The sequence below is a fragment of the Triplophysa dalaica genome, chromosome 6 (assembly GCF_015846415.1).
Source record: "Triplophysa dalaica isolate WHDGS20190420 chromosome 6, ASM1584641v1, whole genome shotgun sequence".
Taxonomy (NCBI): Eukaryota; Metazoa; Chordata; class Actinopteri; order Cypriniformes; family Nemacheilidae; genus Triplophysa; species Triplophysa dalaica.
This window is the reverse complement of record NC_079547.1, coordinates 14,020,485-14,036,378: the sequence shown is the minus strand read 5'-3', so window position 1 is coordinate 14,036,378 and position 15,894 is coordinate 14,020,485. Positions and strand designations below refer to the sequence as shown.

The 15,894-nt window shown below is 39.3% G+C and overlaps 1 protein-coding gene across 3 annotated transcripts in view; it reads right to left on the bottom strand.

The window, feature by feature from the left end:
* scn8ab (sodium channel, voltage gated, type VIII, alpha subunit b) overlaps positions 1 to 15,894 on the bottom strand; it is a 55,905-nt gene that overhangs the window by 27,907 nt on the left and 12,104 nt on the right. For 2 of the 3 annotated variants that reach the window (XM_056751111.1, XM_056751110.1), the window contains exons 6-12: positions 14,601 to 14,692; positions 9,342 to 9,563; positions 6,681 to 6,744; positions 6,299 to 6,440; positions 5,808 to 6,014; positions 5,331 to 5,606; positions 382 to 708 (exon numbers count right to left, since the gene is read on the bottom strand). In XM_056751111.1, the coding sequence (XP_056607089.1) occupies positions 382 to 708; positions 5,331 to 5,606; positions 5,808 to 6,014; positions 6,299 to 6,440; positions 6,681 to 6,744; positions 9,342 to 9,563; positions 14,601 to 14,692 (1,330 nt within the window). The remainder of the gene's footprint in view (positions 1 to 381; positions 709 to 5,330; positions 5,607 to 5,807; positions 6,015 to 6,298; positions 6,441 to 6,680; positions 6,745 to 9,341; positions 9,564 to 14,600; positions 14,693 to 15,894) is intronic. The other variant, XM_056751112.1, reaches the window with a different exon arrangement.

Here is a 15,894-nt window from a genome sequence, read left to right as displayed (position 1 = left end):
TGATGTAGAAGGCAGCAAGAGAAGGACAAGTTAGTTAAAAGATGGGCATTAATATTTAACAGCCAGTGTGTGCACGAAGGGACCCCTTAAAAGCTCTCCCAATTTAATGTTTTGCTTGTTTATTTTTTGTTTGTTTGGACATGCCATTCACAAAGGGGGGCTTTTGGGAGGAAGTGGGGACCAGTGGGACTGGCTGATCAAGAAAAAATAAATAGAAGAGGAAAATTAACCATCAAGGGGTGAAAAAAAAATAGACAGACCAGAAATTCAGAACCAGTAAAGGAAGTCGAGATGGGATTATAAACACAATCTAACTGGAATTGTAATCGGCCACTCTTGTCATGCCTATACTCTGAACCTGCCCCCTGTGGACGTCCTTACACTGTCATCGGAAGCTGCCTTATCTATTTTCACCTCAGGCAGTAGGCGGCCAGTCCCAGGCCCGATCAGTGACACAACACCGTTGCAATCCACCGTGCTGTTTCTTTTGCAGCCAGGATGGGGCGCCAGCGGGTTGATGCGTGAGGAACCTTGGCTGTAGCCGCTATAGCTGCTGCGTCTGTAGGGGACGAAAAGGGATCCGCGCCGGTCTTCGCTCTCCTCGACCGTGCTGTGCTCATCGTCTGCGAACTCGTTCTCTGAGCCCTTGAAGCTGAATATACTGCTGCGACGGGACATGAAGGGCGAGCCGGGGATACTCAACAAGGACTGCGAAAAGAAGAATGTTCTATGTTAGAAATAAACTCAACAGCACATCAACGAATGGCTCTTTTAATAGAACAACAATTGCTGATCAATGACATTTAGGAAATAATTTAACATGTGATTGCAGGTCACTTCTGATATTGTTTTTTATTTCAAAAAAATATTTTTTTAGAATTTTTTTTTTTATTTCATAACTAAGAGAAGCTAACTGATTTTTCAAAATATACATAATCCAAAATGAAATTTAGGTTGTTCCAAACAAAAGAAAAAACAAAAAATGTTTATAGAAAGTTCATTGTGATAATACCATCTGGTCTTATTTTCTTTTACTTTTGTAATTATTAAACTTAGCCTGCATGAAAAAGTTGGTAGAGATAGGTAAAAAAACGTATTTTTAATTCTTTTTTAAACCTCTTATTTTAAATAAAAATAAATGAATGGTAACAAAGAGGTTGTATGAGGATTGTAAACATTTATTCATGGTAGTTTTCAGCATTAGGGCAGTTGAACAAAAATATACCATACAAGTGTTTTATGGTGTATTATTAATATTTCTAATATAAAAAAGCCAGTGTTGGGAGTAATGCGTTACAAAAGTAATGTATTACAGTACCATATTACTTTTTGCTGTAACGCAGTGTTCGGCATTACTAATACAAGTTCAGTAACACTTGTGTTACAACAAACTTTTCACCCGCGAGACATTAACAAATCAAAAATCCCACAAATAAGTTCTATTCCCTGTTCGTGAATAGACACGTGTGGTGTCATTCATCTCCCTCTGTGGTGGAACTTTGTATTTTTATTTGTATTGTAATGCAGTGTGATTTCAGCCTCTGAGCTCGAGGTCCGCTATTGGCCCCACCCGGTTCGCTTTAAGCCCTAGCGGCCAGAGGCTATTTTGAAAATGCAGTTGCGGAAAAAATTATGGTGCCGCAGGTTGTGGGTTTTGGGGCTACTTTCCATATATACTGCGGCCGCCAAAACCTTTATATATATTCTAAGGATAAATGTTAAATTATTAAATGAGAACAAAAAAAATATACAATACCTAGGAAACCATTCAGATAAGTAAATATACCAATACATATAACCCTTACCATAATCTCAGTATTTAAATGTACAGTATTTTCAAACTAAAATACTTTTTGGCAGTCAACCTCCTTATTAGACAGCATGGATGGGCAGTGTTTTAAATACATCCATTTGAAATACATAATACTATTATTTTGTAATAGTATTTTGTATTTAATGCATTTAATCTTAGTATTATTTGTATTTATTTTTGTATAGCCTATTAATTCAAGAAATCATCAGTCTAATAAAGAGGTTGATTGGCAAAAAGTACTTTGTATTTTGAAAATGCAAATACTTTTTGTCATTTTAGAATGTTAAGTTCTACTTCTGTAGTTATTTTGATGAAAGTATAATAACTAGATATTAAATATAGGAGTAGCATATTAAACTTCTTGGACAGTAATATTGCAAGGTAAGGGATTACTTTTAAATAACAGTAACAAGTAATCTGTAATGTAATACAGTTTGGAAGTAACTTGCACAACACTGTAAAAAAGCACGAGAGATATATCTTCATTCGACTCCGAATAGTCTAAGATTTGATGCTTCAGTAGGAGAAGATTCAAATACCAATCTCACAGCTGAATTAAAGCAGAGTTGTTATGCAATGGGGATCATGTCATTTTGGTTAGACAGCAGACGGCCAAGCACTGCGCCGCCAACAATATTATTTATGATGTAAAGAAATTGGACATTTTTAGGGTTGGGTACCGAAACCACCGGCGCATTTGAACGTGAGGTCTGGCTATGACCCAGCAAAGGATCGCGTCTCTTCGCGTCTTCTATACTGTGATACGGTAAACAGAAGCAGCACATTCCGCAGAAACATGCAGATGACTCACAAATTCATGTGTAAACCGTTTCCATTGCACAATTCATTAAAATAAACAACTGTATTGGCATTTATTAACATAAACACAGATTAATAAAGGAATGAATAAATAATGCTAATTGTTAGTTCATGTTAGCTAACGCATTTATGGTTCACAAATACAACATCATTGTAAAGAGTTACCAAATAAAAAAATGCAAATACCTGTACAGGTTTGGAATTACATAAAGGTAAAAATTGTTTGTTCCTGGCTAAAATGTAGGCTACTTCTTCCCAACAGAAATCCCCAGATGATCCGAGATGCCAGTTAAAACGACTAATATTGCTGTTCTAACTGTTTGCTCAAATTCACTGATAATGCAGAATGCTGGTTGCTAGCGCACGCATTTTCTCTGTGGTGCTGAGAGACTTCTCAGTAATGTAGCGGTTGACCACTGCATTTTATAGCGTTATTCTCTGATAGTGGCTTTTAAACTAAAGGTAACCAGGGGACAAAACAATACCGGGGGAAATGTCGGGTCACATTGTAATAAATAATGAAATCGGCCTCCAATTAAAGGCAGTGTTGCTAATATGAGCAAAATTTACAGGGTGGGGCATTGGACCCATGAATGTGAGTTCCTGTCTAAGCACTATATTACTGCTCTCATCAGATGAAAGATTTATAGTGAGTGGTTAAATAATTCACAGGGGCAGTGAAAGTTTTCCTGCCATACCCAGTGTCTCTTTCAACAACAACATAGACATCTCAGCATTCATCTGAACACAGGTCTTGACTGCATTTACTTTACACAATTTGTCAATTTGCATAATTTCTGTTATTTAACATTTAAATGCATTTAAAAAATAAATGAAAAATCTATTAAATAAAACATAAAATTCAGTAACATTACAGTTTTTACAGTGTACTAGTTGTGTGGTGTTGAGATGTTGTCTGTATAAAGCATTACAAATCGGTTCCTTAAAAAAATTCGATGATGTTTAGACTTACAAGTCAGCTGTCTATGTAAGCAATAAGGGAGCTCACTAAATTTCGTAACAGAACTAATGAATGAGATGGAAGGAATAAAAGCAATAGATAGATGGGCAACAGCACTTTCTCTTCTTCTGATCTTTTAGTGTAAGGCTGAAGCACTTTGTCTAATCACTATCGTGGTGATATGGCAATGACTCAGCGGAAAGTGGCTGTGACTGCACAGAGCAGAGAACAGCAATTTTGTGGGCTGGGCTAAACTGGGCCATAACAGGAAGCATCAGAGGTTAAAGCAGCTGGCTATTGTAATGTAACACAGACTGAAGCAGAGGCACACCTTTTCAGAGCGTCTGCAGATTTCGAGATATTGTAAAGGTTACCAAATAATCACCTATCCATTGCCTCCCTTTATCTACCTTATTTTTGGGGTAAATGTGGGCGCCTTCATCTTTGAATTGTTTGTGTTTAGACTTCCGGTGAGTCACTATAGCTAATGGCAGCCGTATTTTCTTGCTGTGCATGTCACATTACTGGTTTGTCTCTGTGCTTTTATGGTTGCGCATTGAAGACCCGTCAACTCAGAGAGGAAATACGTAGTACTTGAATTATCTAAATATGATATATCATTCCACTTCATTCCCCCGCTGTCTAATATATCCCGGATGTGAAAAATATTAACCTGAACTGTTTTAAGAGTGTTGTGTCCTGCTAACAAGTTCGCTAATAATACGGAAGTGTCTACACAAAAAGGAAGTACGTCATATCGTTTACTTCCGCGTTCAGATATTTGACATATTTTCATATTTCATATTAAACGGAATGGTCAATGTCATATGATATGCTTTTAGTTGAGAGTCTCCAAGGAACACATGCTAGATTAGAGATTATAAATAGATACTATAAAGAAGAAAACAGAAAGTAAAAAAGATGCAGCACTGATTTTACAATAAAAGGGGGGAAATGCAACACTCAATAAGGTCGCCCTAACAAAGTCCCGCCTTCCAGTGAAAAAAAACAATTGTCTTTTGTCAAAAGATTAAGACAATTCTGTTGGAGTGGGGCTCTGTACGATGTCTTATAAGGTGCTTGCCAACTTGTGTGCATGTATAGCTGACCTCAAAATAAGGTGTTTTGTAGCACAATTCTTGCTTAAGAAACCGAACATATGGTTTTGTAAGGTTGAGTTATGCAGATACATACTTTTATATATTTTATATATTCATATTTAGACCACCTTAAAGGTCCAGTGTATGACATTTAGCGGCATCTAGTGCTGAGGTCGCGAATTGCAACCAACGGCTCATTGCACCACTTGCCACTCCCTTTCGAAGCACTACAGTGCCTGATACTGGACTGAAGATGTTGTCCCTTTTTCATTTCTTTGCCGAAGAAGATTACCTATTTACGACACACATACTGTAGAGCAGTTTGTCCATTAAGGGCTACTGTAGAAACAACATGGCGAATTCCATTTAAGGGGAAGGGGTGTATGTAGATAGAAATAATTCATTCTAAGGTAATAAAAACAAAAAAAATCATTTTGAGAGGTCTCTGAAGACATATATTACATTCAATTTCTGTCAGTGGATCCTACAAATAATTACACATTGCACATATAACTACTGCTTACAGCATTACTGACTTTCAATCAATATAACAAAAATATGTTTTTCTTTTTTAAAGAAAGCAAGGAACAACAGCTCTTATCAACCAATGCTAAGTATTAACTATTAACTCTCTTACCTGGTTAATAATAGAGGCCTTTCGCCCAAGCCTGTTGTCTCGGAATCGAAAGCGGCTCCTCTTGCTGCCGTCATCGGATTCTGACTTCACTACCTTCTCGGTGTCGCCTTTTTCTTCCTGTTCTTTACGCCACTTTTTCTTTCTGTTCCTTCGCTCCTTGGCACTTTTGGAGCTCAGCTTAGACACCTCAGAAGAACTGCGGGACAGATGTCCTCCCCCGTCATCCTCTACTGCATCCTCAGATACTGTACCTGCTGAGGTCGCCATAGCATTTGCCTAGCAAGGATGCAGAGGAGAGAGACAAAAGAAACCAATGAAGATACATCACCTGGAAGAAAGTATTTGGACCTCCAACATAAACGTGCCAATTGACATTAATACGTGGCTGTATACTTGATTTTATGCATACTTGATTTTTTAGTTTCTTTGAATATAGATATATGGATATGTGTGTTTACTGTGCATTGGTGGGCATACTTGTGCATCCTCCTGCTGTTTTTTTAGTTGCTCCAGCATGGCTTTAAACTCCGCCTCCTTCTGTTCAGCTTCCTCAATGGTGGCCTGGTTCTGCTCCTCATAAGCCATGGCCACCACAGCCAGGATCAGATTCACAAGGTAGAATGAACCCACGAAGATCACCAGCACAAAAAAGATCATGTACGTTTTCCCTGCAGCTCGTAGAGTCTAAGAGAGAAGGACACGTTTAAGACCCAAAACTATTTTGGTTTATGTAATTTTAGTCATGTATTTGATAGAACCAAGAGTTAGGACATTTGAACTTAAAATTGAATAAAAAAATGTAAAATAACTCCTTTAATCAATGGATTATATAAGGACATGATCGCTGATTAAGGCAACAATACAGCATTCTGCTCTTGTCTGCTCTGTCTATACTTACAAAAAGATTGCATTACATTGTACGACAACTGATTCTTTGCAAAAAGCAAAAATGAACTAAGAGTACGCACCAGTTGGTACAAATTTTCCCAGAAGTCTTGAGTCATGAGTCGGAAGAGGGCAAGAAAAGCCCAGCCAAAGGAGTCAAAGCTAGTGTAGCCATAGTTTGGGTTGCGTCCAGCTTTCATGCAGGTGTAGCCCTCCGGACAGCGCCTATGTGCACACGCAACACATTTGAAAATGGGTTTTGTATTTTCTATCAAGTCATCAAATGTGGCATTATTTTTTAGGGGTTAGCATGTATATGAATACACAATTTCATTTTTCCTGATTTTTATAGTTTTAGTTCTCCAAGTGGGGTGGAACTCATTGTAAGTAAAACTGGCAATTATGTGCGATGAAAATCTTTATTATGGTTTCATAATGGAAAAAAGTTGTGTGTGTGGTATTCACCCTGAGTCTGAGCTGTTTCCACATATTAAAGCATCCAACTGGCCTGGCAGGAAGTAGAAGTTTGCTGAAACAAGAAAAGAGACTTTTGAAATACCAATGCATATCTGACATCATTTAGAGTATTTTTCCTGTCCTAATATAATCTCAGTCGGCAGAACTCAGTGCTCAATTAAAATGCAGGTAGTGATTGAATAATCTCAGATTTTTGCACTGTATGACGTTAAGACCTTTTATCAATATGTTTACAACCAGGGCTGCATCACCACATGGGTTTACCTAAACTTAATCCCAGGGCTCCAGGCTGGAGGGCTAAATCATCAGGGTGGCAATATTGCTTGCCTTGTTGTTGGAGGTTACTTACACTAACTCCAACTACCCGTATCTGATTAGAATACACAAGACATAATGATGATATAACTGTCTGCTCCAGGGCTGTAATAAATCAAGTGCATGGAGTGACCTTTGACTCAATTCCGAATCCACAACTCACTCTTTTACCTTTTCCCAACATATATACTATAAGATTGTAAAGGCATTTTTTTTAAATAAAATGAAGAAAATACGGTATTTTCATTTAGTATAAATAGCATCTCAATAGCAATTGCGGCGATCTGAAACATTGTTTTGGTAATTTTTTCGCTGTGGCATAGAGGCGCCTGGAAAAAGAGCGTGTTGTGACAGCATTGGCCCTTGTAATTGTGCTCAGTGCATCTATATTTAAAACATGAACTTAAGAACACAAAAGTTGCAACATGAGACCCCTCTGAGGTTGATCTGTGGCTGGTCTCAGAGAAATTATTGGATTTATATATGGATAAGCCCTTTCTTCTTCCGCCTTTATCTTAATTTCCTATATGCCCTGAACTGTCTTAAAACAACCACAGAGGTTGTTCCCCTGTCCATGGTGCTCCCGGTGCTGGGAGTCGTTACTTGGTGTGTATGGGTCGTACACACCACCCCTGAACTCCACAGGGCTCCCTCATCCCCCCAGATCTGCATTCACTCTTAAAAATAAAGGCGCTTCACAATGCCATAAAATAACTTTTGTCTAAATGTTTCCATAAAGAACCTATAGCAACCAAATAACTTTTTTTGTTTCACAAAAGGTTCTTTGTGGTGTGGTGAAAATAGGTTCTTCAGATTATATAAAGGTAAGAAAGAGATGGTTCTTTAAAGAACCTTTGACTGAATGTTTCTTTGTGAAACCGAAAATTGTTCTTCTACGGCATCACTGTGATGAACCTTTTAAGCACCTTTATATTTAAGAGTGTTGGTCAGTCATAGACACATTAGCCTTGGGACTACACTCCCCCGGTTTCCTCCTTCCAGCTCCACCTTGGTCCTCCATCACAGCCTTCTGGATCAACATCAGCACCATGGCCACCTGAGCCATCTGCTTTGCCTTGGCCCTCGTGATTCGCCGCATCAACATGGCTCTGCGGCTCTTCATCACCACCCTGGGTTCCTCTTCCACTCACTCCACCTCCATCAGTTGACCCCTGGTGTTGTCAGCCACTTCTACTACACAGATCCTCCCTAAATTGCCTTTCTGGTTGGCTGCTCCTGGTCCCTCCTGTCTCCTCATTGGCTCTTTCCTCTGTCTGCCCTGACATGGCCCCAAGCCATTCCAAGGTGGCTATTTGTAGTAGGGATGCAGTGATACCAGTATCAGTATTGGGCCCAATACGAAGCACATGCACTAGTACTCTAATTGCAACGATATCAAACACTGATACCTCATGTGACAGAATTGACAGAACTAACTTTTTTCCGATTGTGTTTAAGGTGTAGTTGTTTGTGATTATGAAGCTGATCTATTTTAATTAGTCTCATTGTGTTGAAAATGTACAGGCATCAGTACAGGCATCAGTATCGGCGAGCACCAGAAAAAAATATATAAAAAAATAATAGGCACTCGCGCTTAGTCTTTAAAAAATTGTGTCAGTGTTTCCCTAATTTGTAGGGTCACTAATTTATAATTTGTCAGCATACTTAGCTTTTGAACAAATGTAAATGTGTTAAAATAGTCTTAAAAGGCTTCATGTCTGCAGATTTGGTTGTGCTCTCATTTAAAAAGGGACAAAGCCTATAAAGAAGCTTTGTTTTTGATGATTACTCTGAAGTAGATAGTAGATATTTTATTTATAGTGTTACACTTCAAATCTAAATGAAAGGGCTTGTGTTATTACATTCTCATTATGTCTATTAAGTGTATTAATGACACTTTTCCTTTCCTTTTTTGTTTGTTTCATTTTAGACATCTCAAATACCATATCGTTTTTGCTTAGTCTCATTAAAATCTGTCGTAGCAAACACCACATCCTAGTAATGTGCTGTGTGGTGTGTTTATACTTGCCACTGATGAGCACTAAAATCAGTATTTTGTTCCATATCTCATGTCAGTTTAACACACTTATGGAAGAAGCATCACAATTCTCTTAACAAAATTTATTTGCCTTAGACATTTTTTATTTTATGAATGTCAAATACTAAAAATATCAAAAGGACATCTTTAAGACTTTTGTGAAATTAAAAACTGAAACATGAAGTTTTTCTGGACCAGTGTTGTTTACATCTTGCAAAATGGTTGAAAAAGGGGTATTGGGTATTTCATAAATTTGTTCCAAGCTACCCTTAGCAGTACGAGATTTGCTGACTTACTTTCATTCATGATGTATTCATTGAAGTCAAAGCCGCTGCTCCCATTAGCCAGTAAGGATTGTGTTTGGTTGATTGGCCAGATGACGCACTTTTGCCGAAGATTACCCATAAACAGCTGCAGGCCGATGAGTGCAAAAACACTCAAACAGAACACTGTCAGAATCATCACATCTGACAGCTTCTTCACTGACTGGATCAGAGCGCCCACAATGGTTTTTAGCCCTGTGAAAAAGTAGGAAACAGACACAACGAGAAATATACAGTCTGCCAAAAAAGGTTTAATGTGACTCATATCTGTGCAGCGACACACACACCGGGCAATTTAAAGAATTTGAGAACACACATACCACACACAAAATGTATATAGCCTACATGCTCAAATAAAAATGCCACCCTTTTACATTATACATTGTACTGTAAATGTCCCCTCATTTCCAAAGAATCTCACATTACAATTTTGTAACATTTTCATTTGGTCCAATTTTATTTACCCATGATTGAGTCAAATATCGAAATTTAATTTCACTGAGCAGTTCGGTTTGTTCATATTTAACCAAACCACTGGTCAAGAACAACCAAGCAATTTAGAGTGTGTACAGCAATTAATAATCTAAACATATAGTCTAATATACAGTAAAAATGTGGTTCCCCTTCAGTCAGTCTCTTGACGTTGTGTTGAGAGACAGACTGGGGTTTGATCTTGAGAACCTATCATCTCCGAGAGGAATTTAAAACGCCAATGGGGTTGGCGAATGGAACACGCACCCCAGTCCCTGCCCCTATAAAAGGGACATGGCGGTGGCCATTCACGGATCTTTTGTTCTTCAGAACCTGGATGACGTCCGTGTCAAGCGCTTCATCTCTTCAAGATTTCTTCATGACTGCCGGATTTACGAAGCGAAGCAACAGATTTCTCCCTCTCGGTAGGAGACTTCCCCTGGGCGTCTCGGCAGCGAGCCGCAGATATTGCTAAAAGAGCAAATTTAATTTCATCGCTGCGCTGTCTTCGGGCATGTCTGGCAGCTGTGTTCCTGGGTATGACAGACTCATCCTGAGGCAAATGGGCACGACACCTGTATTGCATGTTTGGGTTCCAGCATGCAGTGGCAGGGCTTGTCAATTAAGGTGTTGCAGTCATGGTTGGCTACGTTCATCCGGAATGTCTGCTTCCCGAGCGAGTTTGACTTCCGCTTCGGCAAGGTTGACTGCATCTGCGAGCGCCGGGGGTGATAGGGAATTCCAATGGATGTCTCTCCATCAGTTTCGGCTCATGGACCATCCGCGGCCCGCCACACTCACCTGGCTCGTCCCCACGGGTGTACCGTCCCATAGCGGGCAGACTCAACAACGGGATGGGGATGAACTTTCTGTCATAACGTCGGAAAGCTACCTCCTGGCATCGGATGAGGTGACCCCTTGGAGCTCCCGCCCCCGGACAGTCGAGCCAAAGACGAGGTGACGCAGAGATGACGGCCATGACTTACTTGGGTCCGGAGGTGCATGAGGAGCTCACAAAGATGTGGAATATGCCGTTCGCGGTGCGTTCCCGTTTGATGGCCTCAGACGCTTTTAATTCCCTGGACAGGTGGGGCAGCCCGCGCTTCATATTGCACAAAAAAGGTGGGAGGCTGCGCCCCATTCTGGATGTGTGACTCCTGAACAAGCACCTACACAAGCTGCCATTCAGGATCTTTACGCAGAAGCCCATCCTGGGCGCAGTTCCTCACCAAGATTGGTTCGTGGCAATCGACCTGAAGAAGGCATACTTTCATGTCTCCATCCTCCCTCGACACTGGCCGTTCCTGCAGTTCGCGTTGAAGGGACGAGCATATTAGTACAAGGTCCTGCACTTCGGTATGGCCCTGTCTCCACAGGTTTTAACCAAACTCGAATACTCAACTATCTCGATGACTGGATTATCTTGGCAAACTCGCGAGATGTGTTGTGTACGCACATGGACCGCTTGGGTCTTTGGTAAACCGAGAGAAGAGCAAGCTCTTCCCAGAGCTCCTCATATCTCAGAATTGAACTAGACTCTGTCCACATGTCAGCTCGTCTCACCAGCGAGCGCGCACAGGCGGTGCTAAACTGTCTGAAACATTTCAGACGGAAAACAGCAGTCCCACTGAAACATATTCAGAGGCTCCTGGAGCACATGGTGTCCTTCACTGAACAAGTGGACCCCTATATCCAGACTATTGCCCCATACGTAGTGACTCCCCTACAGGGTCTTCCCGTATGTTGAATTCCTCACTCTTGGTTCCCCTATCCACGAAGCTGTGACCTCCGTTCCAGTGGGTCAACCCATCTGGATTCAGTTCCCCTACTCGGGCCAAGCTCATTGGCGTTTTAAATTCCTCTCAGAGATGATAGGTTCTCAAGATTAAACCCCAGTCTGTCTCTCAACACAACGTCTTATTCCCTCCATAAGGTAACGGAGGTTACAGTCGTATCCAAGACAAATTCAGCACATACATCCTAATTCAAATCCCTAAGCAATCATACCATTACCATTGTTTTGCTTTCTTTCATACACATGAAAAATAAGAAGTTTTCTTAAATAAAACCTTCACACTACATGACATTGAACATACAGTTTAAAGGTTCTCCAATCTCGTCATGGTAATTGCAAACTGCCTCCCCCATAATAAGTGAAATACTGTATATACAGTATGATTCAGATACACCAAATTGATTAACAATGGGAACATCAGTAATTGTATTATATTTTATGAAGGTTCATTGTATTATTTGAATAAAGTTAGTGTCCTTACATGTGCAAAACTTGCTCTCACAGTGCTATAGTAGGGTGTTCTTGCTGGTTGCCAAGGTATTGTTGGGTGATTTCTAGGGTGTTATTTGGCAATTGCTATGTTGATTTAGGTTGCTAGTATGCATTTGCTAAGGGTAATGTAATTATTTCCTTACGGTCCAGGTTGAAAAGCCCATCCAAGTCATTATATTAATTTGATCCCTAGAGATGTGTAAAGCTCTGCAATTTTTTTATTCTATTCTATAACTATGACAGCTTTTTTACACCATAAATCACTTAGAACATAATAATTATTGCCAAAAGCACATGTCTTCTGTATCTGTATATGTGACCCTGCCTGTGAAAACCCAGCGAAAGTCATTTTTTAGATCATTTCGATACTGAAAATTACACAAATACTCTTTAATAATTAAAAATGTCCTTTTGATGTGATATGTGTTAATGATAGAAACATAATGAACCGGATTTTGTCTTTAACACTATCATTTTTTTCGTATAAAGTGTTTTATAGGGACAGGTTGTAACCTTGAAGAGATAATATGAGAACTCTTTAAAAGATCAACACACATTGAATATTGAACACATATCAGCAAAACAGACAGTGCTTATAGAGAGCTGCGCCATACACAAACAGTATGCAGAGAGCCAATACAGAGAGAGGAACAGGAAAGGACAGGCAGGGGGAGGAAGGTCATGCAGGTCATTTAAACGCCAAGGCTGAAGGCAGCAACATCATCATTGCTTTATCATTATGGTGTCAATATCTATTTAACCAATCGTTAACTCCCAGAGAACATGTAACCCCATCTTTATTTCCCAGCTAATGTCTTGACAGCCGAGAGATACCATGTGACTGAAGAAGTCATTCAGTTGTCTAAAAACTGAAATGTTACACAGTAGAGAATATTAAGAATTTTACTAAACTAAATGTGTTTTTTTGTGTTTTATGTCATTGGATATGACTGTCTGCAATGTCTTTGAATGACACAGTAGTTCCTAATGTTTGGTTTCCATAACCGTAGCAAACACATAATCACAGAGATCTTGTCTTACTCTGACGTGTCTTTTTTACTTTCCACTCCAAGTCCTTAAAAATAACTGTCATTTTACAAAAAAGGAAAAAAATGTATATCTACATGTGTGTAAAGGATGCAGAAATTCGAAGAAAGCCACTTGGTAACAACAGAAATATAGAAAAAGTAGAATAAATGAAAGACGAACTGAAAAAAGCAGGTGTCTCCAAAAGCATCATGCAGCAGAAATGTGTCAAACTAGGCTTGGCAGTCTCAGTGAATACGCTACCCACAACCCTTTACTTTACGACTTAGCACATTAGTTCCTCATCAGACAGATTGTGATACATTCTATGACTTTGAAATGCACATATAAATGTCACTGTAGCCTTGATGATGTAATTAGTTCGAGTTTTGTTTTCTGCTTATTATAATGGGATGCAACTAAAACTCAACATAACAAAAACGACAGATCTGTCCTATGCTTTGGCAAACTACACTGAGGCTGGACACAACATGTAAAACATCATTTATGTTTTTAGCATGTTTTAGCTGTTATAAGACCTGCAGTGTTCCACATGTGCTACAACCGAACACTTAAATCTGCATAGTATAAGAATATGATCTGTCTGTTTGAACAGGCCGTAACTGCTTTGAAAAATAATACTCAGTGTGATCATTAGTAAAGGTAGTCTAGGTGGATGACTTGCTGGTGAGTAACTGCATTTTATACTAGCAACAAATCAGCTCACACGTTCCAAAAACTAACTTAACCACTTCAAGTAAGTCTAGCATATAATTTTTGCCCACTTAGACCCCTGAACAAGGTCAGGAATGTTCCAACCAAGATAGTTTTACTTTCAAGCTACTAAAGGCGTCATCTGATTTATCCGACATCAATGATTTGACTGCAGACTGCAAAGCCTATCAAAAATGTATCGTTACCATTTTTGATCGTTTGAATATTAAAACATAAATCGAACATAAAACAAAAAGTATTGTTCCTGCAGCATCCTCTCGAAAAATACAGCAAGTCAATAATAAAAAAAAAACTAAGAGAAAAACAAAAACAGTAGTAATAATACTGGTAATAATACTTTGCATCGGCGTAGGAAGCAGCTCAGCCTTCGTGTTTAAACGCGTTCTCACCTGGTATGACAGAAATAGTTTTGAGAGCTCGTAGAACCCTGAAGGTTCTCAGGGCTGATACATTCCCCAGGTCCACAAACTCTGTAACATATCTGCAACAAGGGAGGATCACACACAGAACAAACACCATGACACAACACACAACACCACGGCACGTACGACACGACACTGCCACCATCACCACCACTGAACTGGGAGGAAGACATCACGCAAAAGCCCGTTTAACGGGAGAAGAAACGAACGGAGGAGGAAGGAAAAGACAGGAGCATGAAAAGAGAGACAGCGGACGGCGCCCTCTGTTGGCCCTGAGGATGCTGGACTTACCTGGGATCACAGCAACAGTTTTCAAAGCCCTCAGCACCCTGAATGTGCGCAGAGCTGACACATTGCCTAGGTTTACAAACTCTGTAATATACCTGCAGAATGTATCGCAACACAGTTACCAGAGATAGAGAGAGAGAGAGAGAGAGAGAGAGAGAGAGGGAGAAGATGAGAAAAAGATAAGACCAGATTGAGGATGGAAGTGCAGTGAGGGAGGAGGAGGCTTATCGCTTCGACATGAAGGATGGTAAAAAGAGAAAGGAAATTCTCATCTCCACATAAAATTCATTGAAGGAATGTTGCGGGGTCAAAGCATGTTAAGCTTGATTAAAGGCATGTGTGGTGCACTGTTGATAACCTCAGCCAATATTTTTCGACTCTCCAGTTTGTAAAACAAGCAAACATTTAAAATGGAAGTCTATGGCCAAGGCACCCAAACGTCTTTTACAAAGTAAATTGCGGTTTGTGTTTATATTATAGTTATATTATATTAAGTGTACAGGATTCTATAATTCTTTGTTTTGTGGCAAATAAACAGTCCCTTTCTGGTATTCTTGCATGTATTGGGGAAAAGTTTTGACATAGACTTTGTTTTTCAAGACATTAAAAGAGCAATATCTACACAAAGACAAGATCAGTTAAATCTTGTGTTTAATTGTGTAATCAGTATGATTTCCTTAGGTGATGCTTTTGGACAGTGTGTAGTGTCGTGCCCCATAGAAATGTCACATTTTTTTTTGAAACCTGAACATTTCTTGAATGTTGAAAGTAATATTCATCATGTATGAACATTTTTTTTGCCATAAAACATTATCAAAAATTGATCACCCGATTAGCCAACTACAAGATAAAAGTTGGTTTAGATTTAACGTTTTAGGGCAAGGTTGCCATTAAGAATCTTTAAAAGTGGAGTTTTTACCAGAATTGTAAAAATAAAATATTTTTCATACAGGTTGTCCTAACACTGCTTAAGTTGTTACATTGCATTGGCCTGTACGGCATCTCAGAGAAGAGTTTTTGAAGAAAGCAGACTATGAAGAGCTTACTTATATTAGACGCTGCATATTCAATTATGTAAACATCAACTAATATTTCATTACTTTACCTTCAAGAAGACGGTTACATAGACAAGTATGTGATGTATGTCCTTCAAAAATTTTATGAAATGCAGATGAATTAAAGCTAAAGATGGAAAAGAGGTATGATAAACAGGGATAAGAACAGACATCCTTGAACAGCGAACTTCCATCCATGACCTGTAAGACATTGTGCAGAATACGTCTCTCACTCACACACT